The sequence below is a fragment of the Capsicum annuum genome, chromosome 12 (assembly GCF_002878395.1).
Source record: "Capsicum annuum cultivar UCD-10X-F1 chromosome 12, UCD10Xv1.1, whole genome shotgun sequence".
Taxonomy (NCBI): Eukaryota; Viridiplantae; Streptophyta; class Magnoliopsida; order Solanales; family Solanaceae; genus Capsicum; species Capsicum annuum.
Window position 1 is genome coordinate 201,134,157 of NC_061122.1, and position 27,963 is coordinate 201,162,119.

General features: G+C 35.7%; 1 protein-coding gene and 1 long non-coding RNA gene across 7 annotated transcripts in view; one reads left to right on the forward strand and one right to left on the reverse strand.

Annotated features, from left to right (window-relative positions):
* LOC124889417 (agamous-like MADS-box protein AGL31) overlaps positions 1-25,838 on the forward strand; it is a 32,099-nt gene extending 6,261 nt beyond the window's left edge. Inside the window, exons 1-8 of one of the 6 annotated variants that reach the window (XM_047401115.1) lie at positions 692-830; positions 18,779-18,906; positions 23,444-23,522; positions 23,896-23,951; positions 24,041-24,140; positions 24,599-24,655; positions 25,378-25,419; positions 25,524-25,838. In XM_047401115.1, the coding sequence (XP_047257071.1) occupies positions 813-830; positions 18,779-18,906; positions 23,444-23,522; positions 23,896-23,951; positions 24,041-24,140; positions 24,599-24,655; positions 25,378-25,419; positions 25,524-25,607 (564 nt within the window). In that variant the 5' untranslated portion in view covers positions 692-812 and the 3' untranslated portion in view covers positions 25,608-25,838. Of the gene's footprint in view, positions 1-6; positions 831-18,778; positions 18,907-23,443; positions 23,523-23,895; positions 23,952-24,040; positions 24,141-24,598; positions 24,698-25,377; positions 25,420-25,523 lie in introns of those variants that run through there. The other 5 variants (XR_007048393.1, XR_007048394.1, XM_047401112.1 and 2 more) reach the window with 5 other exon arrangements.
* LOC124889418 lies at positions 25,245-27,920 on the reverse strand. Its single transcript, XR_007048395.1, has 3 exons — positions 27,551-27,920; positions 26,396-26,511; positions 25,245-25,658 (listed from the first exon to the last, which is right to left on the reverse strand). It is a non-coding gene; the product is annotated as an uncharacterized LOC124889418 (long non-coding RNA).
* Between the last annotated feature and the right edge of the window lie 43 nt (positions 27,921-27,963).

Genomic DNA, 27,963 nt, shown 5'->3' on the forward strand with positions numbered 1-27,963 from the left:
GAAGTGATAGAGCGATTTGTTGGTGTTGTCCATGTTAGTGATACATCTGCACGATCATTAAAGGAGTCAACCTATTCTTTTCTTTTAGATTACTCACTAAGTCCATCCTAAATACGTGGACAAGGTTACAATGGTGCAAGTAACATGCAAGGTGAACTAAATGGTCTTAAGAGCTTAATTTTGCGTGATACTCCATCTGCTTATTCTACTCATTGTTTTGCTCACCAGTTGCAGCTGACACTCGTGGCTCTTGTGAAGAAGAATTCAGATGATTTTTTTTTGTTTAGTTACTAATGTGTTGAATATTGTTGGAGCATCATATAAGCGCAGGGATTTGCTCAGACAACATCAAGCTGTAAAATTAAAAAAGTTGATCATTTCTGGTGAAGTGCACACTGGACAGGGACTAAATCAAGAACGCGGACTTCAACGGCCATGTGACACTCGTTCGGGTTCTCACTGTAAGACGTTAGAGAACTTCATTGACATATTTCTATCAATTCTTTATGTGCTTGAATTTGCTGCACGTGAGTGCCCAAATTATCTTGACAGACTTGCAGCTGAAACTCTTGAGAATACGATTAAGGGGTTTGATTTTGCTTTTATGCTACATTTGATGTGGAAAGTTCTAATGATAACAAATTATTTGAACAACTTGTTGCAAAAGATGGATCAAGATATTGTCAATGCTCTGAAACTGCTCAATACTGCAAAGCAAGAGTTGCAAAGGATGAGGGATAGTGGATGGAGATCATTACTGGATAATGTCTTTTCTTTTTGTGATAAATATGAGATAGCGATCCCAAAAATGGATGCTCGCTACATTCCTGGTAAGTCGAAACGTAGAGCTCTTGATGTTACATATTCTCATCATTTTCGGGTTGAAAGATTTTATGCTGTTATTGATTTGCTACTTTAGGAGCTTAATAATTGTTTCGACGTTGTTAGTACTGACTTACTTCTTGGTATGACTTGTTTACATCCAACCAAGTCATTTGGTATTTTTGATAAGAAAAAAATAATGAGGTTGGCTGAATATTATCCAAATGAGTTTGATAGCAACAAACTTCGAGATCTCAGTTGTCAGCTTGATAACTTCATAGCACATGTTCGGGGTTCTGATAAAAGATTTTACAATATGAAGGGAATTACTGATCTTGCTAAAGTTTTGGTTGAATCAGAATTGCATTAGACTTGGCCTCTTGTTTATTTACTCATCAAGTTGACTCTCATTCTTCCCGTTGCTACTGCTTCTGTGGAACGAGCATTCTCTTCCATGAACTACATCAAAAATGAACTCCGCATCATGTTTAATAATGAAAGGACCAGCTCATATCATGTTTTATCTTGAAAAGCTCATAAATCATAAGTCATTTTTCCTTATAGACATCACATCGTGAATCATGGTTCATAGTCACAAAAGTCATATCAAAAGTAAAATCCTTACGAGAATCAACATGATATGAGCTGGTCCTTTCATGTTGAAGATTTCAAAAAAAAAATCAACTAAGGGATTCTGTAATTAATATTTAATAATATATTATTTATAAATAAATAATATATAAAGAAGCTTAGTGCGTGCAAATACTAATGTAAAGTAGCATAAAAACTTATAAAAAGTAATGTGCAGCTACAGGGAATCGAACCCAGGGACCTGGATATGGAAGTCCAACCTCAAACCACTGCACCCAGTTATGTGTTTGTTCACTGGGTGCATTTTAATATATTATATTATTTATTTTGTATTTCTTATATAATTACACCTAATCTATGTCGAGTCTAGTGGGTGCCGGAGCACTCAAAAAAAACACGTGGTCCGCCCCTGTTTACCCCCCTAAAAAAGAATATGTTGTTTTACCTTTTTACATTATGTCCGCTAACACTCACTCTCACACTGTATTATTCTTTTTACTCTCTTTCTTCAAATCTTTAATTATCTCGAATAGTCAAAAAGCGTTGAACAAAGTGAATTACAAATTCTTTCTTTTTCCTTCTTAGGTTTTCAAGCATCAAAGAAGACACATAAAAGTAGGAAATGCCAAGTTATCAACTTCTTAAATCGGATTCTATGATTTTAACACCATCATTTTTATCTTAAATTGTCATGTTCTCGTAGTGATTTCTCTGTGGAAGGATGTTTTTAGTAAATTGATAAATTCTACCTAAAACTAACAATTGAAAAAAAAGAATTAATCAAATAAATTGATTATAATAAATATTTAGTAGTAAGTTTACATCTAAAACAAATTAGATTTCAAATAGAATATGTATGGAGTTTGTTTAAGATTTAATCCTCTAATTAAAACTTCACTTTAGGCCTCCAATTATTTTGAGCTGCCTCTGGTGTGGGGAAATGTCATAAACTCTATTTATGTAAATGTGGTGATAAAACATCTTGAGATTTCATAAGGCATATAAGAACTTTGGATAGTAAACCCACATATATGACTTGATAGATACAGACTCTAAGAGTGCTTATTTAAGGATTTCGACTTTGGAAATACCTGACCAATGAGGGTACTTAGAGATCCATTGATAGGCGCATACCAGTGATGACCAAATTCACAAGTGGTTTATCGTAATTAGGAGTATTATTCATGAGGGGTATTTGAAATCTTAAACATGAAAGGACCAGCTCATATCATGTTTTAGCTTGAAAAGCTCATAAATCACAAGTCATTTTTCCTTATAGACATCACATCGTGAATCATGGTTTATAGTCACAAAAGTCATATCAAAAGTAAAATCCTTACGAGAATCATCAAACTCGAATTTCGGGACAAAACATATTTCTTATATTTTCGAACTTAATGATGAAAGTCATAGAATTCATGAAAGAGGGATACCGTAGAGAGTGAATTGTTGTTTTGGGTACACTAACATACACTAAACTTCAACACAAGTTCAAGACTTTTTCAAGAACACTTATGAAGTTTTTCAACACCTTCAACACAAGTTCAATACGAACTATCAAAGAAGTGTGTTATACTTAAGAAATAAGATGAAACAGAAACAAAGCCAAGGCCTCCGAATTCACGAAGTGTCCTTAAGGAAATAATTCCCCTCAAGTACCCGAGGTTGCAGAATTTTTCTCCCAGGATAAAATGGCTTACAATCCGACAGTAGCGGTACCTCAAACTATCGAATTCTTTGAACTCACTCAATTGGAGATGATCACACAGAGTTTTTAGAAGACAAGAAGTGTTTGTAATTCAAAAAATTTTTCGTACTAAACCTGTGGAAAAATGCAGGTCTATATAACCATAAAGTGCCCCTTTGGAAAGGAAGCATTGGTTAATCGAAGAAGTGTATCTTTTTTGAATAGTCATGCCTGTCCATTCGAAACAGTGTGTCTTTTCTGAACAGTTACAACCATCCAAACAATCATCCCTTTTTTTGAAACAGTGTGTCTTTTACTCGAAAAGTTGTGTCCCTTCCGAGCAACTTTCAGCGTTTCTGCATGCACGTTAATGAAGGAAAAAATTATTGTGTTTTTCCTTGGATTTTCGGACTAGATCCGGAGTCAAGCGAGCAACGACGACAACGGTGCGAGGCACCTCTTTATTCTTGCCTCACTATCCATGTGGAGATGCGTTTCTTAATAAGAACACATGAAAGTTTCTTTCTCCCACCAATGTGGGAGAATTAATAGACTTTCCTTATTTTTTAGTACACTTTCCTTTTTAAGTGTGATCTCATTTTTCCCTCCACTAATTCCCTCAATTTTCCATTCATACTTTTAACTTGAACCCAACTATCCCCCACATGAATGGGGAATGACCACTCTTTTTAAAATTTTTACGGACAAGTATGTGATCATCAAGCAAAGACTGATTGCATTTGGATAAAGGGGTTTCCCTTTGAACTTTCCGTAGTGAACATGCATCGGATGCATTCGGTCAGTCGGTAGATTTGATATTTTTGAACCGTCGAGCTTTAATGTACACCTAGACAACACGTCACACAGCCAACTTTTTACCGTTTATGGTTCTCACGATTTTGTTTGTTTTAGTCATGAACACGTCCCGATTTCATGAGAGCTTAGAGAATAGGCCTTTACTAACATTCTCCTTGAAGCGGCTTCCACTTTGCCCTCACATAGGTGATTTCTAAACGTTCAATCCTATAAATTAAACTATTTGGTAAAATCTACCAAATTTAGATAATCATTAAAAGACTTCACACCATAAGTCTTATCCTTGTTTCCTAAACAATGTCTACATCATGAGAATAGGTTGGATATATTGACAATGTTGAACCTGTCTGACATAACTTTGTTTGATCTCCTTGAACCTAGCTCTTGGGATCTCCAGTTTGTGAACTAGAGTTACCGCCATGCTGACTTATCCTAAGCCGTAAACCCATTCCCTTGGATGTTCTCTCAACTCCCTCTCTAGATAAGTTTTTTGTCAGTGGATCCGACACATTATGCTTTGACTTCACATAGTCGACAGTGATAATTCCACTAGAGAGAAGTTCTTTAATGGTATTATGTCTTCGTCTTATATGAGGAGATTTACCATTATACATCATGCTCTCTGCCCTACCTATCGTCGCTTGGCTATCAGTGTTTAAATACTGGTGCCACTGGTTGGGCTAATAAGGAATATCTTCTAAGAAATTTTGGAGCCATTCAGCTTCTTCACTGGCTTTATCTAGTGCGATAAACTCAGATTCCATCGTGGAGCGAGCAATACATGTCTGTTTGGACAATTTTTAAAAGACTGCTCCTCCACCTATAATAAATACATATTTACTCGTGGCTTTTACTCCATTTGATCCGGTGATCCAATTTGCATCACTATATCTGTCAATTACCGAGGGATATTTATTATAATGCAAAACATAGTCTTGAGTGTATTTAAGATACCCCAAAACTTTTCATTGCCATCCAATGATTTTTATTGGGATTACTCGTGTACCGACTTAACTTACTAGTAGCACATGCTATGTCTGACCGTGTACAATTCATGATATACATTAAACATCCTAACACTCTTGCGTAGTCCAACTGTGAGTCACTTTCACCTTCATTCTTTTGAAATGCAAAGCTAACGTTCAATGGAGTCCTGGCAATACCAAATTCCAAATACTTGAACTTTTCAAGTACCTTTTCAATGTAATGAGACTGTGACAATGCCAATCCTTGTGGAGTTCTGTGGATTTATTCCTAAGATCACATCCGCAACTCCAAGATCTTTCATATCAAACTTGCTCTTAAGCATTCGTTTCGTTGCATTTATGTCAGAAATGTCTCTACTAATGATCAACATATCATCCATATACAAACAAATAATGACCTTGTGATTTGGAGTGTCTTTAATGTAAAAACATTTATCACATTCGTTTATCTTAAATCCGTTTGCAACATGGTTTGGTCAAACTTTGCATGCCACTGTTTAAGTATTTGTTTTAGTCCATAAAGTGACTTAACAAGTTTATACACCTTCTTTTCTTTACCTGGAACCACAAAATCTTCAGGCTCTTCCATGTAAATTTTTTCCTCCAATTCTTTATTTAGGAATGTTGTTTTCACATCCATTTGATGGATTTCAAGACCATATACCACCGCCAAGGCAATTAAATTAACATCCGAATAGACGTTATCCTCGTTACAAGCGAGTATGTATCAAAGTAATCAAGGCCTTCCTTCCATTTAAAGCCATTTACTACAAGTCTTGCCTTGTATTTGTCAATAGTACCATTCGCTTTCATTTTCCTTTTAAAGATCCATTTAGAACCTAAAGGTTTATTTCCTAGAGGAAGATCAACCAACTCCCACGTATGCTTACTTAAGATTGAATCAATCTCACTATTGACAACCTCTTTTCAAAAGGATGAGTTCGAGGACGTCATCGCTTCTTTAAATGTTTGAGGCTCATTTTCTAAGAGAAATGTTACAAAATCTGATCCAAACGAAGTTGACGTTCTTTGATGTGTACTACATATTGGATTCTCATTATTATGTACATCCTCGCTTGGTTCATCTCTAAGTCGTTTAGACCTTTCACTAGATTGTTTATGTCTAGTTTTATATGGATAAATGTGTTCAAAGAATTCAGCATTATCTGATTTAATTACCGTATTTTCAATGATATCCAAATGTTTGGATTTATGAACCAAAAAACGACATGCTTTACTACTTTTAGCATATTCTATGAATACGCAGTCCACTATTTTAGGTCCTATTTTGACCTTTTTAGGCATAGGAATTTGGACTTTCGCTAAACACCCCACACTTTGAAATATTTCAAGTTGGGTTTTCTTTTTTTCCATTTTTCATATGGAATTGATAATGTCTTACTGTGGATTCGGTTAGCTGTAAGGATAGCTTCCCCACAAGTTTTGCGGTAAACCTAAACTTATTAGTAAGGCATTCATCATTTCCTTTAAGGTTCGATTTTTTCTTTCCACAATTTCATTAAATTGAGGTGAATACGGGGTCGTAGTTTGATGGACAATTCCATTCTCTACATATATTTTCGCAAAGGGAGATTCATGTTCTCCACCCCTATCACTTCTTATGATTTTGATCTTTTTTTCTAACTAATTTTCAACTTCTGTTTTATATTGCCCAAACGCATCTATTGCTTCATCCTTACTGTTTAGCAAATAGACATAACAGTATCTAGTGCAATTGTCAATAAAAGTTATAAAATATTTTTTCCCACCACGAGATAGTGTTGACTTCATATCACAAATGTCAGTGTGGATTAAGTCTATGGAATTGGAATTCCTTTCAACGAACTTATATGGATGCTTAGCATACTTTTATTCCACACACATTTGATATTTTGATTTATTGCACTCAAAATTTGGCAAAACTTCTAAGTTAATCAAATTTTAGTTTGTTTTGTAATTGACATGTCCTAATTGTTCATGCCACAAATCATTAGACTCAAGAAAGTAAGAAGAAATAGAACTTTTATCGATTTCAACATTTATTACATTCATCTTAAATAGGCCCTCAGTGAGGTAGCCTTTTCCTATGTACACTTCTCATTTACTAAGTATAATTTTTCTGAAAATAAATACACATTTGAATCATTTTTATCAAGAAGTGATACAGAAATCAAGTTCTTTCTTAACTCCGGTACATACAAGACATTATTAAGAGTCAACATTTTTCCTAATGTCATTTTTAGGCAGACTTTTTCTGTTCCTTCAACTTTTGCAGTTGCGGAGTTTGCCATATAGATTTCACTTCTCCTTGAGCCAGAGCAAATGCAGCAAACAACTCTTTATTTGCACAAACGTGGTTGGTGGAACCGGAATCCATCCACCATTCTCGAAGATTTCCCACCAAGTTACATTCAGACAGCATGGCACACAGATCGTCCATTTCGTTCTTGGATTCAGCCTTATTTATTTGGTCCTTCTTCTTGCCTTTCTTTAGGGCACAACAATCTGTTGACTTGTGGCCACTCTTGCCACAATTAAAGCATTTTTCCTTGAATTTTTCTTAGGTTGATTGCTTTCTTGTTCAGCTTTTTTTCATTTTTTCGAGTTGTTTTAGTCGTCTTCTACAATGTTTGCTCCACTCATTGCAGAATTTCCTTTCGACCTCCTTTCTGCGGCTTTGTTGTCTGCTTCAATGCGCAGCCTTACTATGAGATATTCGATTGTCATCTCCTTTCGTTTATGTTTCAAGTAGTTCTTGAAGTCGTTTCACATAGGTGACAACTTCTCTATTATTGTCGCAACTTGAAACACCTCGTTCACAGCCAAACTTATAATAAAGTTCATGTGAACATTAAGAACATTTTTAACATGTTCTACTAAGGTATTTAGAAAACTCATACCTTCCGCAAGAAGATCATGGATGATAACTTGCAGTTCCTGTACTTGAGATACAACAGACTTGCTGTCAATCATTTTATACTCAAGGAATCTTGCAACAAAGAACTTCTTGGTTCTAGCACCTCAGTCTTGTATTTTCTTTTCAGTGCACTCCACAACTCTTTTGACGTCTTCATTCCACTATACACATTGTATAGGTCATCTTGAAGGCCACTTAGAATGTAATTCCTACATAGGAAATTAGAATGTTTCCACGCCTCCATAATGACAAATCGCTCCTGGTTCGAAGTTCCTTCGGGGAACTTTGGAGCTTTTTCAAATGTAAATCTTTGAAGACACAAGGTTGTAAGGTAGAAGAACATCTTTTGTTTCCACCTTTTAAAATCAACACCCGCGAATTTTTTGAGTTTCTCCGCTGGTGTCATTGCCTGCGGAGCACTCGTACGACTCGTTGTAGCAATATTTGTTGCTGCCACACTCGTCCCAGCATCATTCACATGACTGTCAGTAGTCATTTTCCTATCACAAAAACACAGTCAACTTTAGTATATTGAAATACTACTTATAAAGTTGTAGCAACTTTAAACACCCCTTGTTTCTAGTTTAACGATGAAGTTTTATGATTTTCAATCGTTAACCGAATGACCTTTAACTTGTAATGAAGTTTTTATGTCTTCAAATCACTGTTTCGGGTAACACAAAATCTGTATGTTTATGCACTAAACTTCAACACAAGTTCAAGATTTTTTCAAGAACACTTATGAAGTTTTTCAACACCTTCAACACAAGTTCAATACGAACTATCAAAGAAGTGTGTTACACTTAAGAAATAAGATGAAACAGAAATAAAGCCAAGTCCTCCAACTTTACAGAGTGTCCATAAGGAAATAATTCCCCTCAAGTACCCGAGGTTGCGGAATTTTTCTCCCAGGCTAAAATGGCTTACAATCTGAAAGTAGCAGTACCTCAAACTATCGACTTCGAACTCACTCAACGGGAGATGATCACACAGAGTTTTTAGAAGACCAGAAGTGTTTGTAATTCAGAAAATTTTTTGTACTGAAGCTGTGGAAAAATGCAGTTTTATATAGCCATGAAGTGCCCCTTAGGAAAGGAGGCAATGGTTCATCGGAAAGGTGTATCTTTTCTGAATAGTCATGTCTGTCCATTCGAAACAATATGTCTTTTCCAAACAGTTACAACCATCCAAATAGTCATCCTTTTTCCCGAAACAGTGTGTCTTTTACTCGAAAAGTTGTCTCTTCCGAGTAACTTTCAGCGTTTCTGCATGCACGTTAACGGAGAAAAAATTTATTGCGTTTTTCCTTGGATTTTCGGACTATATTTTTTTCAAGTTTCAAATAAATTTTGTCCAAAAAATTAATCTCATCGATCATTTGACACTACCAAAGCCAAAGCCAAAGCTGAGCGAGCGCCGAAGACTACGGCGCGAGGCACCTCTTTGTTCTTGCCTCACTATCCATGTGGAGATGTGTTTCTTAATAAGAACACATGAAAGTTTTTTTCTCCCACAGTAGGCTTTCCTTATTTTTGAGTACACTTTCCTTTTTAAGTGTGATATCATTTTTTCCTCCACTAATTTCCTCCATTTTCCATTCACACTTTTAACTTGAACCCAACATGAATAATATCATAAAGAATTCTTGAAGTTCAAAGGAACCAATAAAAACAAGACATGCGATTTTCATCATAAACCCGAACTCGTTCATGGAGAAACACTCATAGACGTGAAAAATGTAGCGTGGAGAAGAACAATGATGCTAGAATTGTCTATAAGTTAAAGGAATCATGTTGTAAGATCAGGGAGAACTCTTACCTTGCCTTAGGATGATAGGAGAAAAATTTACCTTGGGAAACCTTGAGACGTTCACGTGAAAGAAAAAAGTTGAAAATGAAGTCAGGACCTCATTTGGGCTATTTATAGGTGGACCCAACAATACTGGTCGCACATATCTCTGCTAGGTTGGAGTCATCTTTGTGAGGTCACGGACAACTCTGCTAAGTTGTAGGGAAGGTCGTGGACATTTTTTTCTCTTACCTTCCGGTAAAACAATCACATCTCCTTGTGGAAAAGTCCAAAATGACAAACAGTTTGATGCCTCGGAAACTAGATTCATATGACTTTAATTTTCTAGGTAGCATACCGTCTTACTCCAAATATATTCGGAGATATACTTGTTTAAAGTTGAACCATGCACAAGCTTATACGGGCATTTAATCAATGGAGAATCTTCCAACCCAACTTGTTGCTAGAGTTCCCTTACGAACTTCGTTCACACACACTTCCCACACTTGAGCCTTAAAATTTACATCTAGGTACAACCAAATTCACCAAGTTCAAGTCTAATTTCATGCATCGAACAATTCAAACCATAGTGCGAAGGTAAGAGGTGTTACATAAGCATTACTTAATGTACCATTAAGCTCTTCAGTTTGACCGTCGATATGAAAGTGATAAGTGTAATAGGGCATCAATTTGGTGCCAAGCTTATCCCATGACCTTTTCTAAAACGATCTAAGAAACTTAAAATCCCCTCACTATTAATGGTTCTACAAAACCCATGCAATTTAAGCATAAAGTTAACAATAAGTCAGCCAACATTAGTGGCATCTCACTTTTATAACATGGTATGAGATTACCAAGAAAATGTTATCTTTTCCCTTCCTTGAACTAGATAATCAAGCATAGAATCCATATATTTTGATATGTAAATTAGCCCTGGGCAAAAGACTATTTTTCTAAGATCAAGGGCATGAACAAATCATTGGATGCACAAACGTGGGTAGCTAGGATCACATTCTGATAGATGTTTAACGTCTGGAAATCATGTTTTTAATAGGGGTAGTGTGGTGTCTTAAAAGAGCAAGAAACTAGATGTGGTTGCTTGATCTAGTGTAAAAGTATAATATATTGAGCAATCGCTATAGCAACATGTGAGCTAGTTTGGATCAAACATTTGTTTAGAGAATTGAAGTTTGAAGACATCAATAAGATGACACCTTTGTATGATAATCAAGCAGCCCTTCATAAAAGAAGCACTGACTGGATGTGGATTTCGTCAAGCATTATAATCCATGACTTGAGTCCCTCAAGCATTGACGGGATATGTTCTAGGAATCTCAAGCGTAATGATGAAGCAATTACAATTATTACACTATAATCCACGGCTTCCCAAATCAGATCCAAGCTTCAGTTCCCAATCTTACTGCTACTCCAACAGTGGGTGGCAACAAAAACAACATACATAGTGTAATCCCACAGGAGGTGTCTGGGGAGATGGTGTATACCCCCCTTACCCCTCTCATTCTATGCCAAAAGAAGCAAGATGGATCACTAAGGATGTGAGTGCACTTTTGGGTTTTGAACAAGATAACTATGAAGAAAAAATATTTGGTTCCGTTGATGCAAGATCTTAGAACAAGCTTAGCAAAGCCTGCTAGTTTACTAAGTTAGATCTTAGGTCTGATAATTGGTAAGTTATAATAGCAGAAGGTAATGAGCCTAAAATTAATTGTGTAACTAGGTATGATTCATATGATATTCTTGTAATGCATTTTTGGTTGACTAATGCCTTGATAACTTTCCGTGGTTTAATGAATAATGTTTTGTTTAAGTATTTGGATAGCGTTGTAGTGCACTTAGACGCGATTGTGATTACATTCTCTCTCTTGAGCACACCTAAAACATTTACGCAAAGTATTGTCTCGTTTGCGGGAGTATAAGCTTTAGCTTTATGTGAAGATGGTAAGTATGAGTTTTCCTGGAAGGAAATCAAATTCCTTGGACATTTGGTCACTTAGAACCAAGTGGGGATGGACCCAAAGAAAGTGCAAGGCTTTGTTGACTGGCAGACATCAAATTACTCTCTTTTTCCTATCTTAAGGCTTACTTTTCGAATCATTGTATTCTTAGAGGTTAAATAGGTAGGCTGGGCTGATCAAAACAGGTTGAGCTATTTAATGCTAAGTTGTGCGGACTCTTTACTTCCAAGTGTTGCATCCGTGTTGACACAACATGAGTGTGGGATCCATATCGGCTATGGTCAATAGATTTTGGGTACGTTGACCATAATAGATAAAGATATTGGAGACATGTAAAAGAAAAAAGAAAAACAAAAGCTAGGGTAAAATCATAATTTAAGCATATGTCTTTCCTATTATTAGAAAGAATTTGTATTAAAAAGTACGCAACAAAAAGATGTCCAGATCTTTACTGGTCAACATCACTGTTTAATGTGTAATCAACTCAAGAGGTCTATCATAACCTTTATATCATTTGCAATGGTCATGTTGCACAAAAAATAACAGTAAGGAGATGCATATCTACTTAATAATTACTGATTTAGACTTTCTCTCAAACATTCATGCATTACTTTTCTTCCAATTAGTCCAACACAACATCATACCCCATGAAAATATAAGGAGATATTTCTCTCTCGGTGTAGGTCACCTTAATGTAAGCCTCCCATGGGGAAGAGGGCATGTATTCCCCCACTCTAAAATATCAGTAAGCGGCTGCCAAGGGTGGTGATAGGTGAAGAAGAAGGGGAACCAAGTGCAAGAGTATAAAAAATCCTTGTCGGTGGAGGAAACTCAAGAGAGCTTGCTTCCGGAGAATGAAGTTGCAGAAGCTGGACATCTGGATGTCAATGGAACAGTGATCTACATCAGTGGAGTTGCCTCTAGAAGCTCAAAGAAACAACGAACTAGAAGAGGCAAGGAACATCGTTAAAGAACATCCAGAAGACAATGGAACAGCGAATCTACGGAGTAATCAATTGTAACAAATAAGGGCAATGGTACAAATCCAAGTCAGATCCAGAAGGGAGAATCCATGGATATAGTTCAGAGGTTATCTTGGGCAGAGAAGGTAGAAGCAAACCTAAATGTAGGGGGGTGGGGGGTAAAACTTCAATTTGGAATAACTTTGACATACAAAGGTCAAACAACAATGGGCATCAATAAAGTGCAGATTAAAAATGGAATTACGCTGGTTAGATTTCATATTGCTATGGGATAAATGAAGTCATTCAGGGTGGTATATACCACTTTGACAACATACCATTCATAGTGAAGGGCTTGGACTGCAGATATGGAATTCTTGAGGGATGAACTGCTCTCTGTACCTAATTGGGTCAAATTCTTTCTTTAGCCCTGAGTTTAAATACTAGAGCTCAAAGGATGGCCATTGACAAAGGCAAGGGGAAAGATATGAGCACCAAGGAACCAACAGTGGTGGGTACTAGAAGCACATCACATGGAAAAGTTACTTATCAGCAAGTAGTTATGCACAATATTTCAAAAGAGGGCTCCAGTGCGCATGCTAACAAAACACAACCAATGAAGGATGGATGAATAATACCTTTGAACACAAGTAAGCAGCAGATGAGAACACACAATAGAATCCATTCCAATAACCGATTTCAATAGTTAGACAAAGAAGAAGATGAAAAGGATAATATGCTAGTTGGAAGGTCGGATATGAGGGAGGTACTCGAACTCTTCCTTCTGGCCATGTATAATCTACTTTGTTGGAATGTTGGGGCCTAAATGGCCCTAATAAGAAGAAGGTTCTACTTCTCTACAATAAAGGTATCAGCAGGACTAATAGGATTGGTGGATACAAAGATAAAAGTAAAAAAAGATTGAGCAGGTAGCTGATAAACTTTTCCATGAATTGACTTATATTACTAATCTGGAATACCATTATAATGGGAGGATGTGGCTAACATGGAGACCAGATTACTTCACAGTAACTTACATTGATGGTAATGCACACGCTATTACATTTAAGGTACTGAATATAATATTGAATGTGGAGTTCCTTCTGATAGTAGTTTATGGCACAATACAAAGGAAGAAAGAAGAAACCTATGGAGCTATTTGGAAACAATTAAGAATGGATGTCATAAACCTTGGATCATAATGGGTGATTTCAACTCCATTTTGAATATGGAAGATAGAGTAGGAGGGAGTCCAGTCTCTGTTTCGGAGGTAGTGAATTTTCAAATCTATTTGGAGATTTGTGAAATGCTAGAGCTCCCCTCAAAGGAAAATAGATTTACATGGAGTGATAAACAAGGAGAGAATAGAATTTTTTTTCTAAGATTGATTGGTCTTTACGAATAATGAATGGTGGAATTAAAAGACTGACTATAATGCCAACTTCCTCACAGTGACCACTGCCCCATCAACTCATCAAGGTTAAACAACTAATACTAGAAGAGACCTAATAGACCATTCAAGTATTGCAATGTTTCGTCAAGTCATCGTTGTTTTATTGATAGAGTGAAGGTGGTATGGGGGACTCCCACTACTGATGCATGATGTTATAGATAGTTAAAAAGCTAAAGTCCCTTATATACAGGTTGAAGGAGCTGAATAAGAAAAACTTTAGAACAGCCCTGACAGATGTTGGAATAAATAGGGAGGTATAAGTCAAGCCAAGACACACTGCAAAGAGATCCTCTAACTCAAGGTTTACATGAACGGGAGAAGTTACAATGTCAGAAATTTAGAAGATCATCCTATTTAGCCAAAATGTTCTTGCATCAAAGGAGCAAAGCAACTTGGATCAAGCTTGGTGATGATAACACAAGGTACTCTTATTATATCATTAAACGTAGGAAATTGCATTAGGCAGTTACCAAACTAAGAGACAGGCAAGATGTGTATTACAGACTGATCCACTATCTATGCCAATATTTCTATGGAATATTATCAAAACCTCCTTGGTAGGATAGAACAAGATAACATCAAAGCTTTAATAGCTTCCTCAAGAATGGTCATACACTATCCTTTAAAAAACAATTAGACTTGATACAGTCCTGTCTAGCAAAGGATGTGAAAGATGCAATGTTTACTATTGCCAGCACCAAGAGTCTTGGACCAGATGGATGTGGGGGTGACTTTTTTAAGAAAGCATGGTGTGTGATTGGAGAGGATGTGACAGTTGCTATCCTCTAGTTCCTCAGTAATGATAGACTGCTCCAACAGATCAATTCTACTATAATTTGCCTAATTCCTAAGGTTATTGTTCCATTTTTAGTTAGCCAATTTAGCCCAAAACCATATTGTATCTTCAAGCTTCTTTGAGGGAGACTATGAAAGGCACTAATTCATTTGGTAGCGGAAAATTAGGCTGCCTTTGTTGAAGAAAGATCGTTAGTCCGCAATACATTCATTTGCTATGACTTAACGAGACATTATAATTGGGAAACCTCTACTAGATGTTTGATGAAGATTGACCTCAGATAGGCCTATGATATGGTAAGGTAGGATTTATGTAAGAAGCACTGGCTAGATATGGATTCCCTGCATCCTTTATTGAGTTGGCGATTGTTTGTGTTTTAACAACAAAAATACACTATTAAAGTAGATGGTGAAGGGCATGGCTATTTTGAATCAAGAATAGGACTCTGACAAGGAGATCCACCATCTGCTTTATTATGTATCCCTGTAATGGAGTATCTCGCTAAAACTTTGAATAAGATGTGTGAACTTTCTAATTTTAATTTTCATCCTATGTGCTAGGAATTGAAGCCCACAAATTTCACCTTGTTCATGATTTGATGTTCTTATATAAAGGAAACATAAGGTCAATTGAAAGGTAATTAAATGAACCACTGAACCACTTCTGCAGTGTCACTGACTTAGTAGCTATTGCGGATAAGTCTTAACATTTTTTTGGTTTGTGTAGATGAGGTCAGAAGGGGAGCCTTGGAATAACTGGTAAAGTTGCTGCCATGTGACCGGGAGGCCACGGGTTCAAGCCTTGGAAACAGCCTCTGGCAGAAATGCAAGGTAAGGTTGCGTACGATACACCCTTGTGGTGGGGCCCTTCCCCGGACATCGCGCATAGCGGTAGCTTTAGTGCACCGGGCTGCCTTTTTTTTTATGTGTGTGTAGATGAGGTTACTCAGGTTGAAATTCTAGCTTTCACTGATTTCTCAATTGGTACTTCGCCTATTAAATACCTTGGGCTTACTTTGACATCTAAGAAATAGAAAAAATGGAGTGCCATCAACTAGTTGAGACAATCTCTGTTAGAATAAGTGGTGCTCATTTCAAACATTTGTCCTAAGCAGGAAGGTTGCAAATCATCACTAGAGTACTTTTTTGGTTTTAAAAAAAGTCACCAAAGTACTTCTTGAGTTTTTTCTATTTATAGTTTTTGGGGTAATGTGTTCATACTACCTCCAAGTGTCCTAAAGATGGTGGACATAAAGTGCAGAGAGTGTCTATGGGGCAAAGTTGATGAGAAGAGGAAAGTCAATTTATTGCCTTGGGATAAGGTGTGTATCCCAAAGAAGTGTGATGGACTGAACTTAAAAGGGTGTAGTAGGGAACTTGTTATGGCAATTGACAGAAAGCATAGTTTATGGGTCAAATGGGTGCATGAAATATAAAGTAGGTAGTGAGTATATGGGAGAGCACATTCCACTAATAAATAATAGTTTGTATTGGAAGAAATTGAACACACTCAAACTTGACACGACTTGCTAGTATCAGAACAATAGATACACTTTTACTGCTAATGGTGCATACTCAATGACAAGTAGGTACAATGTTATGTTGGAAAATCTAATCAGACTAAAGGAGAAGACTTGATATGGAACAAGATAGATGCTTGCCAAGTATAAATTATTTGTTTGTATAGCAAGATAGGATAGGCTATTGACTAAAAAATGACTCCAAAGGTTGCATATTCTAGTGGATGACAATGAAGGCTATGTGGAGAGCTCCAAACATCTATTTGTTTAATGCTCACAGATCTCAGTAGTTAGGAATGAAGTTTTCAGATGGAGAAGTTCTCAAATTGGAGAATAGAGATTTCAGCAGACCATCCGATGGTTGAAGAGAAGACATAGGAGGCAGAAGAAAAAAGAGATCCTCATCGCAGTATGGGGGCTATGTTTCATCATACATGGAAAGCTAGGAATATGGAACTTTTTAGAGATACTATTGTAAATACGAATTTTGTAGTAGCACAAATTTCAAGAAGAGGTTAAGCATAGGCTAGAAGTATAGCATAGCACAAAGAGCACAAAGGTGCTTGTCCTTAATCCAAAAATTATGTAATTGAGTTGGTGGGGTTTTTGGGGGTTCTTGCTTGAGGTCTAGACACCTACAACACCCTCCCTAGGAGGTGGTTGTAGTCTTGTAGATTCAGCTTCTCTTTAGTTTGTAATTTTTTGTTTATCAATGGTAATAATTCACAGTTTATAACCAAAAAACATATCCACTGAAATCTCACAAGGTGGGGCCTGGGAAGGGTAGTGTGTACGCAGATCTTACTGTTAGCATGATAAACAACTCAAAGATCATGAATTAATAGTGAATATTGTATATATTAATGTAATTAGATATTGTAGTATATTTGTAATTAAAGAGATATGATATGGTAATTAAAAAGATAGAATAACAGATTTTAAGGGATACAATAGCAGATTCAAATGGATAGAATAACTGATCTTTAGGGATAGGAAAGGCAAATTTTGGGGGATGTAATCTTTGAATACTTTCCATTTAATGGCAAGACTCTCAATATTAAGAGACATTCAACACAAATTTGACATGGTATCAGAGCCTTCTCTTTGCTGTCTAGTTTCATAGTGTCCATTTTGGTTCATTTCAATTTTTTTTGAAAATTTTGGTGTTTGTCAACATCTTGGACTTTTGATCTTGGTCATTCTGGTTGAGTTTTTTTTGAGTCATAGTGTTTCTAATTTTTGTAGCTATTTAAGAACATGGCTTCACATCAATTTGAATCCTTCAATGTTTGCTTCACTGAAAAAATATTTTTCCTGAAAATTTCAATTTCTATTATTTGTCACTGAAAAAGAATTACGGGGGCATATAGATGAAAGCGACCCTGCTTCTATTGATCCTACAAAGTTAGGTGAATAGAAGATTAAGAATGCTCGGATGATGACATAGCTTTTGAGGTCAATTGACCCACTTATTGTTCTTAATCTCAGGTCTTACAAGACTGCTAAGGCTATGTGGGATTATTTACAAAAGGTTTACTACCAAGACAATAACGCAAGACATTCTTAGTTAGAGTATGAAATTGTTAGATACTCTCAAGGATATCAATTCGTTCAGGATTATTTTTTTGAATTTCAAAATTTATGGACTGAATTTACAGATATTGTTTATGCCAAAATGCCTGCCGAATCTCCTTCTGTAATTCAGGCAGTTCATGAGCAAAACAAGCGAGACCAATTTTCGATGAAGTTACGTTCCAAATTTGAGAGTGCTCGCTCTCACTTGATGAATCGTGACCCATTTTCCTCCTTGAATGTTTATTTTAGGGAATTACTCCGTGAAGAGTAGCATATGACAAAATGCTTTCAAGCAAGTTAATGATGTTATTGTTGCATTTACTACCTAAGGTAAAGGAAAGGTTAGGGATATGATTAGGACTCAATACTACAGTTGCAAGGAATATGGTCATATTGCTAGCAATTATGGTAGGAAGTTTTGTAATTATTGCAAACAACAAGGACAGATTACCAAAGAGTGTCCTACATGCCCTTAAAATCGTTAGGCCAATGTTTTTCTAGCTAGGATAAATGGTTTCACTACTGAGAACTCATCTTCGGGGCAAGTTCTTACTCCTAAAATGGTAAGACGAATGATCATGTCAGCCTTTTCAGCTTTGGGGCTACAAGGTAATGATCTTGCATTTAATTTTTGGCTTGTTGATTCTGGCGCTTCCAATCATATGACCAACTCAGCTTGTATGCTAAAAAATGTTCGTAAATATCATGGTCCATCACAAATTCAAGTTTCCATTGGTAGTAATTTACCCATTACCAAGGTTGGGGATATTACTAAAACTTTCAACAATATTTTTGTGTCACCAAAGCTCTCCACTGGTCTTATTTCAGTTGGACAATTGGTAGATAATAATTGTGATGTGAATTTTTCTCGTAATGGTTGTCTTGTGCAGGATCAGGTGTCGGGGACGATAATTGCGAGGGGGCCTGAAGTTGGACGATTGTTTCCTATACACTTTTTCATTCCTCGTGTTCTATCATTTGCTTGTACTTCTACTGTTCTACACCTAGTACAACTGAGGTATGACATAAGCGCTTAGGACATCCAAATTCTATTATGTTGTCTCATTTATCAAATTCGGGTTTATTGGGAAATAAAAATCAATTTTTCATTGCTTCCTTTGATTGTTTTACTTGTAAATTGGGCAAAAGTAAAATTCTTCCTTTTCTAATTTTGGTAGTCGTGCTCGAAGTGTTTTGATGTCATTCATAGTGATGTTTGGGGTATTTCACCAATTGTTTCTCATGCTCATTTTAAGTACTTTGTGACATTTATAGATGATTATAGTCGATTTACGTGGGTATATTTTCTTCGTTCCAAACCTGAGGTATTTTTCATATTCAAAACATTTTTGGCCTATATTGAGACTCAATTTTCTACTTGCATCAAATTATTAAGATCTGATTCTGGTGGAGAATATATGTCTTATGAATCCAAAAAAATTTTGCTTGAAAAAGGAATTCTGTCACATCGCCCTTGTCCATATACATCACACCAAAATGGGTTGCTGAACGTAAAAATCGTCATTTTTTAGATGTCACTCGTACTTTATTGATTGAGTCCTCTGCTCGATCTAAGTATTGGGTGGGAGCTTTATCTACTGCTGTTTACTTAATTAATAGAGTACCATCTAAAGTGTTAAATCTTGAATCTCCATATTTTCGTCTTTATCACAAAAATTCAAGCTATGATAATTTTCATACATTTGTTTGTATTTGTTTTGTGCATCTTCCTGCTTCTCAGCGCAATAAACTTACTGCTCAGTCTACTAAATGTGTTTTTATGGGTTATACTACTTGACAGAAAGGTTTTCTCTGTTATGATCCATGTTCTAATAAATTTCATTTTTCTAGAAATGTTTTCTTTGAGAATCAGTATTTCTTTCCTACTCATGTTGAGTCATCTCATGTTTCTTCTCTTCTTCCTACTTTTGAGTAATTGTCTTCTTAGAATTCAAACCTGGATTTATGTATGAACGTCGGCGGCCAACTTTACCCCCTCCCGATATTGATCTACAACCTGAAACTACTCCACAACTAGAATCTGAGAATTCTTCAAGGCCTGCTCCTCTTGAGCCCACTCGGTGATCTACCAGTGTATCTCGTACTCCTAATTGGTATGGTTTTTCATCTACTTTATCCACCATTTTTGTTCCAACTTGGTAGTCACAAGGCTTCCAAGCATGAATGTTGGCAGAAAGCCATGTAGGAAGAACTTTTGGCTCTTAAAGAAAATGACACATGGGATATTATTTCATGTCCTTCAAATGTCCATCCAGTTGGATGTAAATGTGTTTATTCAATTAAACTTCATTCTGATGGAACTCTTGATCGGTACAAAGCTCGGTTGGTTGTTCTTGGTAACAGACAAGAGTATGGTGTGAACTATGAGGAGACTTTTGCACTGGTAGCAAAAATGACTACAGTGCGAACTATTATTTCCATTGCTGATTCACAAAACTGGACTTTTCATCAAATGGATGTCAAAAGTGCTTTTCTTCATGGTGATCTCAAAGAGGATATTTATATGAAACGTCCACCAGGTTTGTTCTCATCGCCTACATCAGATGTATATGCAAGTTGAAAAGGTCTTTGTATGGATTAAAACAAGCCCCCAGAGCTTGGTTTTATAAATTTCGATCTACTTTGCTACAATTCTCTTTTGAACAGGGCAAATATGACTCATCTTTGTTTCTTCGAAGAACATCTACAAGTTGTATTGTTTTTTTGGTATATTTAGATATTATTATTACAAGAACTGATTCTTCACTAATCACTAGCTTGCAACAGCAGCTTAAGGATTCTTTTAATATGAAAGATATTGGTACTCTTACATACTTCTTGGGAGTGGAAGTTCATAGGGATTCTTCGGGTGTGTTTCTAAACCAATAGAAATATGCTCAGGATCTGATTTCTTTGGCTGGTCTTCAAGATTCCTCCTCCGTAGATACTCCATTAGAATTGAATGTAAAGTATTATCGTGAGGAAGGCGATCTTCTTCCTGATCCAACTATGTTTCGACAATTAGTTTGGAGCTTAAATTACCTTACTATTACTCGACCTGACATCTCTTTTGCAGTTTAACAAGTTAGTCAATTTATGTAAGCTCCTCGTCATCTCCATTTGGTGGCTGTATGTCGCATCATTCGATATCTCCTAAGAACATCTAATCATGGATTATTCTTTCCTAGTGGTTCTCCTATTCGTCTTAATGCTTTTAGTGATTCTGACAGCGCGGGATGTCCCGATACCCGTTGTTCAGTTACTGGTTGGTTCAGTTACTGTTTTTTTGTAGCTAAAGGGACTTATTTCTCTTCCACACATGTCCAGTGATTTTCAAATAGTTGATGTGTTTATAAAATCTATGCCACGATAACGTCATCAGTTTCTAGTACGCAAATTGATGTTTATTGATCCATCAACATCAATTTGAGGGGGGATGTTAGCATGATAGACAACTTAAAGATCATGAATTAATAGTGAATATTGTATATATTAATTCCCACTGGGTGCAAACAATTTCTGAGGGCCATCGGACTGGGTGAAAACCCTGAATTACCCGTGGTGCACTTGCGGGAAACTCTTTGCCGAGGGCCTGCAACCCCGGGATTAGTCGGGACTCGAAGAGTCTCTGATACCCGGTGCAAGTCAAAAAAAAAATAATTGTATATATTAATGTAATTATATATTGTTGTATATTTGTAATTATAGAGATATGATATACTCCCTCCGTTTAAAAAAGAATGACTTACTTTCCCTTTTAGTCCGTTTAAAAAAGAATGACCCCTTTCCTTTTCTGGCAATACTTTAATTTTAACTTTCCACATGGCATGTTTAGAACCACAAGATTAAAGGAAATTTTGGTACATTTGACACAACTTTAAGTTAAGGCCACAAGATTCAAAAGTCTTCTCTATTTTCTTAAACTTTGTGTCAAGTCAAAGTAGGTCATTCTTTTTTAAACGGAGGGAGTAGTAATTAAAGAGATAGAATAGCAGATTATAAGGGATACAATAGTAGATTCAAAAGAATAGAATAGTTGATCTTTAGGGACAGGAAAGGCAGATTTGGGGGATGTAATCTTTGAATACTTTCTATTTAATGGCAACACTCTCAACATTGAGAGACATTCAGCACAAATTTGACACTTACCACTATCTCGTGGAGGTAGAGAGACTGTTTTTGAATGATCCGCAACTCAAGTGTGACAAATCCAAGTACAAAGAAGGAAGATAATAGTGAAGAAAACATAGCAGCTCTTAAGAAAAGCAATGAAGAACAAAAACAACGGCAAAAGAATGGGATAATTAGAACACCATAATTTAGGAATAAATTTTATTCTATTTTTAGATATTTAAATTATTTTTAGTTGCATCCCTACACCTGTACCCATACCTTGACCCGTACCTCCAAATCTTAAAATTTAGATCATGAAGGATCTAATTTCGACTATCATATTATTTTATTGTAATTATTGCTCTGTTACTATCTACCTATTTTCCTGGACTACTTTGGACTATTTTTCCCTTCTATCACAAAAAACCTATCATCCTGAGGTAGGAGTAAGGTCTGCGTACACTCTATCTTCCCTAGAACCCACTTTGTAGGATTATACTGAATATGTTGTTGTTGTTGAAGGATCCAACCTCTAGATCCATTCTCGTATCAGACACCAACATTCTTATAGAAAATATTGTAACAAGGTTTCTCATGGGTCAATTTGAGTTACATATCAACCCAATTAAAATTTAGATTAATGATCCAACCTCTAGATTTGTACCCGTATCGGACACCACATTCTTATACAAATATTTCATATCAGCTCAATTAAAATTTAGATCAAGGATCCAACCTCTAGATCCGCACCCGTATCAAACACAACATTCTTATAAAAATATTGTAACAAGGTTTCTTATGGGTCAATTTGAGCTACATATTCCAACTTTTAATGAGCTAAGTTAACAAATTGGTTGTTAGGTTTTCATGAGTTAATTGTGTCACTCCTAATTGTCCCCAAGGCACTTGGAAAAAATGGACTAACATGTGTGAGATGTTTGGTTGTGTGATTGTGAAATAATTGAGTTTGTCGACAGATCTTTAAGAACTACCAGGGTACTTCAAAGGCTCCCATTGTTGGGAAAAAACTCTTTACATTTATGAGTATCGATAGATATGCAATTCAATCATACCATTTTTCTTTTGGTGATCCATTGTGGAAATGACAATTCTACTGTTAGATTTTGTCTCCTCAATGCATAGGAAGTATGTTATTTTTCATAGATCTCTGATTCAGAAGTGACTGACAATACTGCTCAAGTTGAGTACTGTTTTCATCATCATCACTTGTTATAACAATGTATAAACCTAGCAACCAAGAAAATGTTTTTGTCATTATAAATATATTATAGTATTTATTTATAAAACAACAAAGTGATCAACATAGTGTTCGTTTTCTGATACACTCTTTAAGTTAAAACCTATACAAAATTGATCTGCTCCCGCATAATATTTCCTTATACTTATCCACCAGCAAGCATTTCTGATAATATGTTTTCCAGTATGACAGGGATACTTCAAAGATACGAAAGGCACATCGAAGCAGCAAAAGAGATCTCTCCAGAAATCCAGGTCTCGGAGGTATTTGATTAGTTGACTGCTATCAAGTTATAATCTAATGAACCAGATCCTCTCTACTTGAAATAAGTTCTTAAGTTAATATGTAACTTCCTGTATTTTTAACAAGTCCGAAAATATATTAAATATGCACACTGGCGTGCCTCCCAGACTCGAAGGTCCAAATTATTAATAATACTTACTCTTTGTCATAGTGCATCAAAGTCATGCTGCTGTTCAACTAAAATGTACCTATCAAAGAAATATCTTCTTGTTGATTGTGTATGTTGCAATGTATCCACAGTAATCATTTGGTTGTTATTCAGTTTTATCTTTAACAATCAGTTTTATATTTTTTTGTGCTGAAAGTTTGCTAATCATTTTGAGGTGGAAATAGCTGTCTAAATACTCAAGGTTCATGACAATGGGAGAACTGCTACAAGCAACAGAAAGGTACTGATCTTGTTCTTTACTTTTGTTTCTTAGAGCTTATATGACTGATTCTGATAGCTTATATAACTGATTCTGTCTTAACTTAACAGGCAATTCGAGGAAACTAATGCTGATGGTCTCACTGTGACTGACCTTGTACATTTGGAAAATGAACTTCAAACTACTCTAATACAAACCAGATCTAGAAAGGTGTTTTACTTTGCTCTGTTCCTTTGCTTATTGGAATTACATTGTGTTACAATAAACATAAAAAGGACCAGGCTTCCCTTCTTAGTCCTCTACCTTTACTAATACTAGAAGCTGTCACAGCGTCGATGTGCTTTCAGACATGAAAACCCTTAGGTAAGTACCTCATTTGTTGTTTTCATTCACCTCTCTCAAAACTCTATATGATCTAATGCTAATTGCTATGTTTCATGGTTTATTTTATAATCCAAATATCGAGAAACCACAATTATTAGTGAACTCCTCCAGCTATACCTTTTTTTTTGTTTACTTTCGCTTTTTCTTTTTATAAGCATCTGATTTGTTTTATTGAATAGTGTTCGCATTTGTTTTAAGATTTATGAATAGTGTTTAATTTCAGTATTTTAATCTGGCTCTGCTTGAGTTAGTACCTCAAAAGGAAGCATATTAAATCTAAGTAGTTTTGTTTTATGCAGACACATTTGCTGCTTGAATCTGTTAAGGATCTTCATGAGCAAGTACGTTTTCATTTCCATTGACACTTCATTGCTTTTTTTCTGGTAAGCTATCCTACTGCATCTTCAGGAACTACTGAACTACACAACATCCTGAATACTAGTTTTTCCTGAAGTAATGAGTTTGGTTTTGGCCTGAACTTTGACGCGCAGATCAAGGTGCGTTAGATTTAGGCTTAGCCTATTCAAACCTTCATATATCAGAAAAACTAGCATCTTTTATCCTATGTTGCTTGAACTCTTCAAAAGTATCGCCTGGTGTGTGCCGGATCCTTCAAAAGCTATGCGTTTTTGGAGGATCCAACAAGAGTGCGGCAAAAATTTTTGGAGGGTCCGAGCAACATAGTTTTCAACTGACTAGTCAGTAGCTCTTGCATGCTAATGTCAGTCACAAATTGCGTAAGCTTAATATACTAGATTAGCTTATTTTGGAAAAGGAGTATAAAGAGGCACAGAACATTCACTTGTCCTCGTAGTTTCTCGATAGAATAAAGTATGTTAAGACTTAATTGACTATTGGACTTAATACTCTAGGCATCTCTGATCAAATCTCATATAATTGTCTCCACTCCTTCAAGTTAATAGCCCTCCCCTGCTTTCTACAGCACTATGTAGCTTTGTAATCAACAGCTGTCATCATATATCTTTTATTGTTTAAGGATGAATTATATCATGTGAAATTTTCCATCAGACTGCACATTATCAATATCCCTTAATTATTGCAGGAAAAACTGCTGCGAGAGGAAAACAAACTTCTGGAGGACAATGTAAAGTGTTACCTCACCAAAGTTTTCTTAGATTCTGCTATGACAAATTAGACCTCTTCCATGTTTTTTTCTAACAAACAATATGCATTATGCCCATATTGCAGATAGCTGGGATGAAGAAAAATAGAAAAGTGAATGAAATGTCTGACCTTCCACCACAGAGAGTGACCCTGAATTTCCTCTTGTGATTATCCTTGTATTTGTCAAATAGTTCCTTGTAGAGGCTCCAAGGGAATAACCTGCAAAATTATCATAAAGTCAAGGTGTTTCCAGAAATAGCTAATACGTGCAGTTTCAATAAACCTAATTATTCATCTGTTTGCTTCGCAGTTCTATATATTCAGTGTTATTGTTGCATGTCACATGATCTTATTACTTGTTTCTATTGGATGATGATTAATTGATTTCTGTACTTGACATATACGACTCGAGAGGGGAGTTATATGGGCTTATGCCTTTATTTTTGAGAATTAAACTCATTCTTGAGGAATACTCTACACACTATATGCTACAACTGCTTCACATAGTTTGAAATTCTTATGCTATGAGTTACTACCATTCACTCTTTGGAATTTGCTCTATCATATCATTCTTTGCAGTATTCTTTGGATTGAGGACACATTTTATTTTCGCCTTGGATGAATTTTCCATTAATTACAAACATATTTATTACCTTACTGGGCTAAGGGGAAACAACGCATAAATGGTTGTCTTGAAAAAGGTTATTTGTGCAAATGCCCCTCTTTATTTCTTTGGAGATTGTTTTTAACTTACGTCTGGACAATTAGGAACATTTTGGATTTCTGGTAAGTGATGCTAGCGACGTGCATAAAAATTAAACTTCAAGAAAAAAAAAAAATGTCCGAAGCTTGGCCTTGGCGAGCCTAACAGTTTTTTCCCTCCTTTTGACTGAATTCTTCAAATTAAAGTTTTTTTTAAAAAAATTGAAGAGCAATATACTGCAATGAATTCATACCCTTTATATATATTTAGAGATACGTGGCTAGTATCATGTGTGATACTATTGAACTTTACTGGATATCCATGGATAAAACACGATTTTGGTGTGAGCCACGATACTGAGAAGGCAACCTGTGACGAGATATGACTTAAAATAATTAAAATATATAGTTGGCTAGTAAAACGATGGGCGGACGGATACCTTTCCTCATCGAGGAATTGTTGAATATTATACAATTTAGTATCCACTGAATGGCTACCAACAATGCATGGCCAATACACTGAAATTGAACAACCTTTACAAGAAAATCACATCGTATTTAAAGAAAATTATACTTGTGTATATATAATTCAAAAATTACTTTACATATATAATTACTAAATGTTAAAACATTTTTAGCAAAAATATTTTGACTTCACCATAACAACTAACAAGTAAACATACAGCAGAGACAGAAGAACAGGAAACAAATATGCTGTAGTACATAAACTATAAACTAATTAAATATGATCATACACTTCTTTTCTTGATAACCATGATATCGGAGTTTTTCGCACCTTGACCTAATCTACAAGATATCTAGGTAGCTCTGTCCAGCAAAGCTAGGACACATATGAGTTTTTTTTATCTTTGCTTGAATTTGAATATAAACCTCAAGTTTACAATCCACTTCATTGACCAACTAGGTTACACCCTTGGGTGCGTGGTTACACACATACTTATATATGACTTACACTTCTATTATACATCTTGGTTTCACACATACTTATATTTGACTTGCACTTCTCTATTATACATCTGCATTACTATTTTTAGTTTAAGCGATTGAGTGAACATCTATTTAAATTAATTCTTCCGATAATATACATATCAATTACTAATACATACTGAAAGCGTGCATTTACACAATCCGAGGTTCAATCATCCATAACAACAAAATTCAAATTGTCAGAAACGAGGAATTTTGAAATTTAGATAAGAGTAGAATCAGTACAAGATCAAATAGATTTGAACACTAAAAATCAAAACTGGGGCACCTCGATATATAAAAACTCTTGTTATGTACGAAATACGAAAAAATATCAAACCATGAGGATTTACTGCATGCCGTCTCACCTTAAAACCAAACGACAAAAAAAAATCTAGAAAACAAAAAAGAGTTGCACTTACAGATTCATGAAGAAATGTATAGGATGTTGACTCACTTCACTTCAATAATATGAAATAATATCTAATTATAAGTTGACCTCACCCACCCCGAGACTTTCCTCTCACTGAATGCTTTCCATATAAGTTGTGGTTATTGGGAGAAACCATAAGACAAGTTCTTCAACTCAAAGAAACTACGTACAGGTAAACTTGAGGTGCTTACATAGAATTAATACTCTCTTCCTTTAATTTATTTTTCTTAACTTTGTTTTGGCACAAAATTTCTTATTTAAATTAAAAACATAAAGAATAAATCAGGGTATTTTTTAATTTGAAATTTATCACATAGAAAGTTACAACTAAAGTGTTGCTAACAAAATATCTTTTTAAAGAACTAAAAAAGAAAGCAAAATAAATTGAGATGAGGGTAGTAT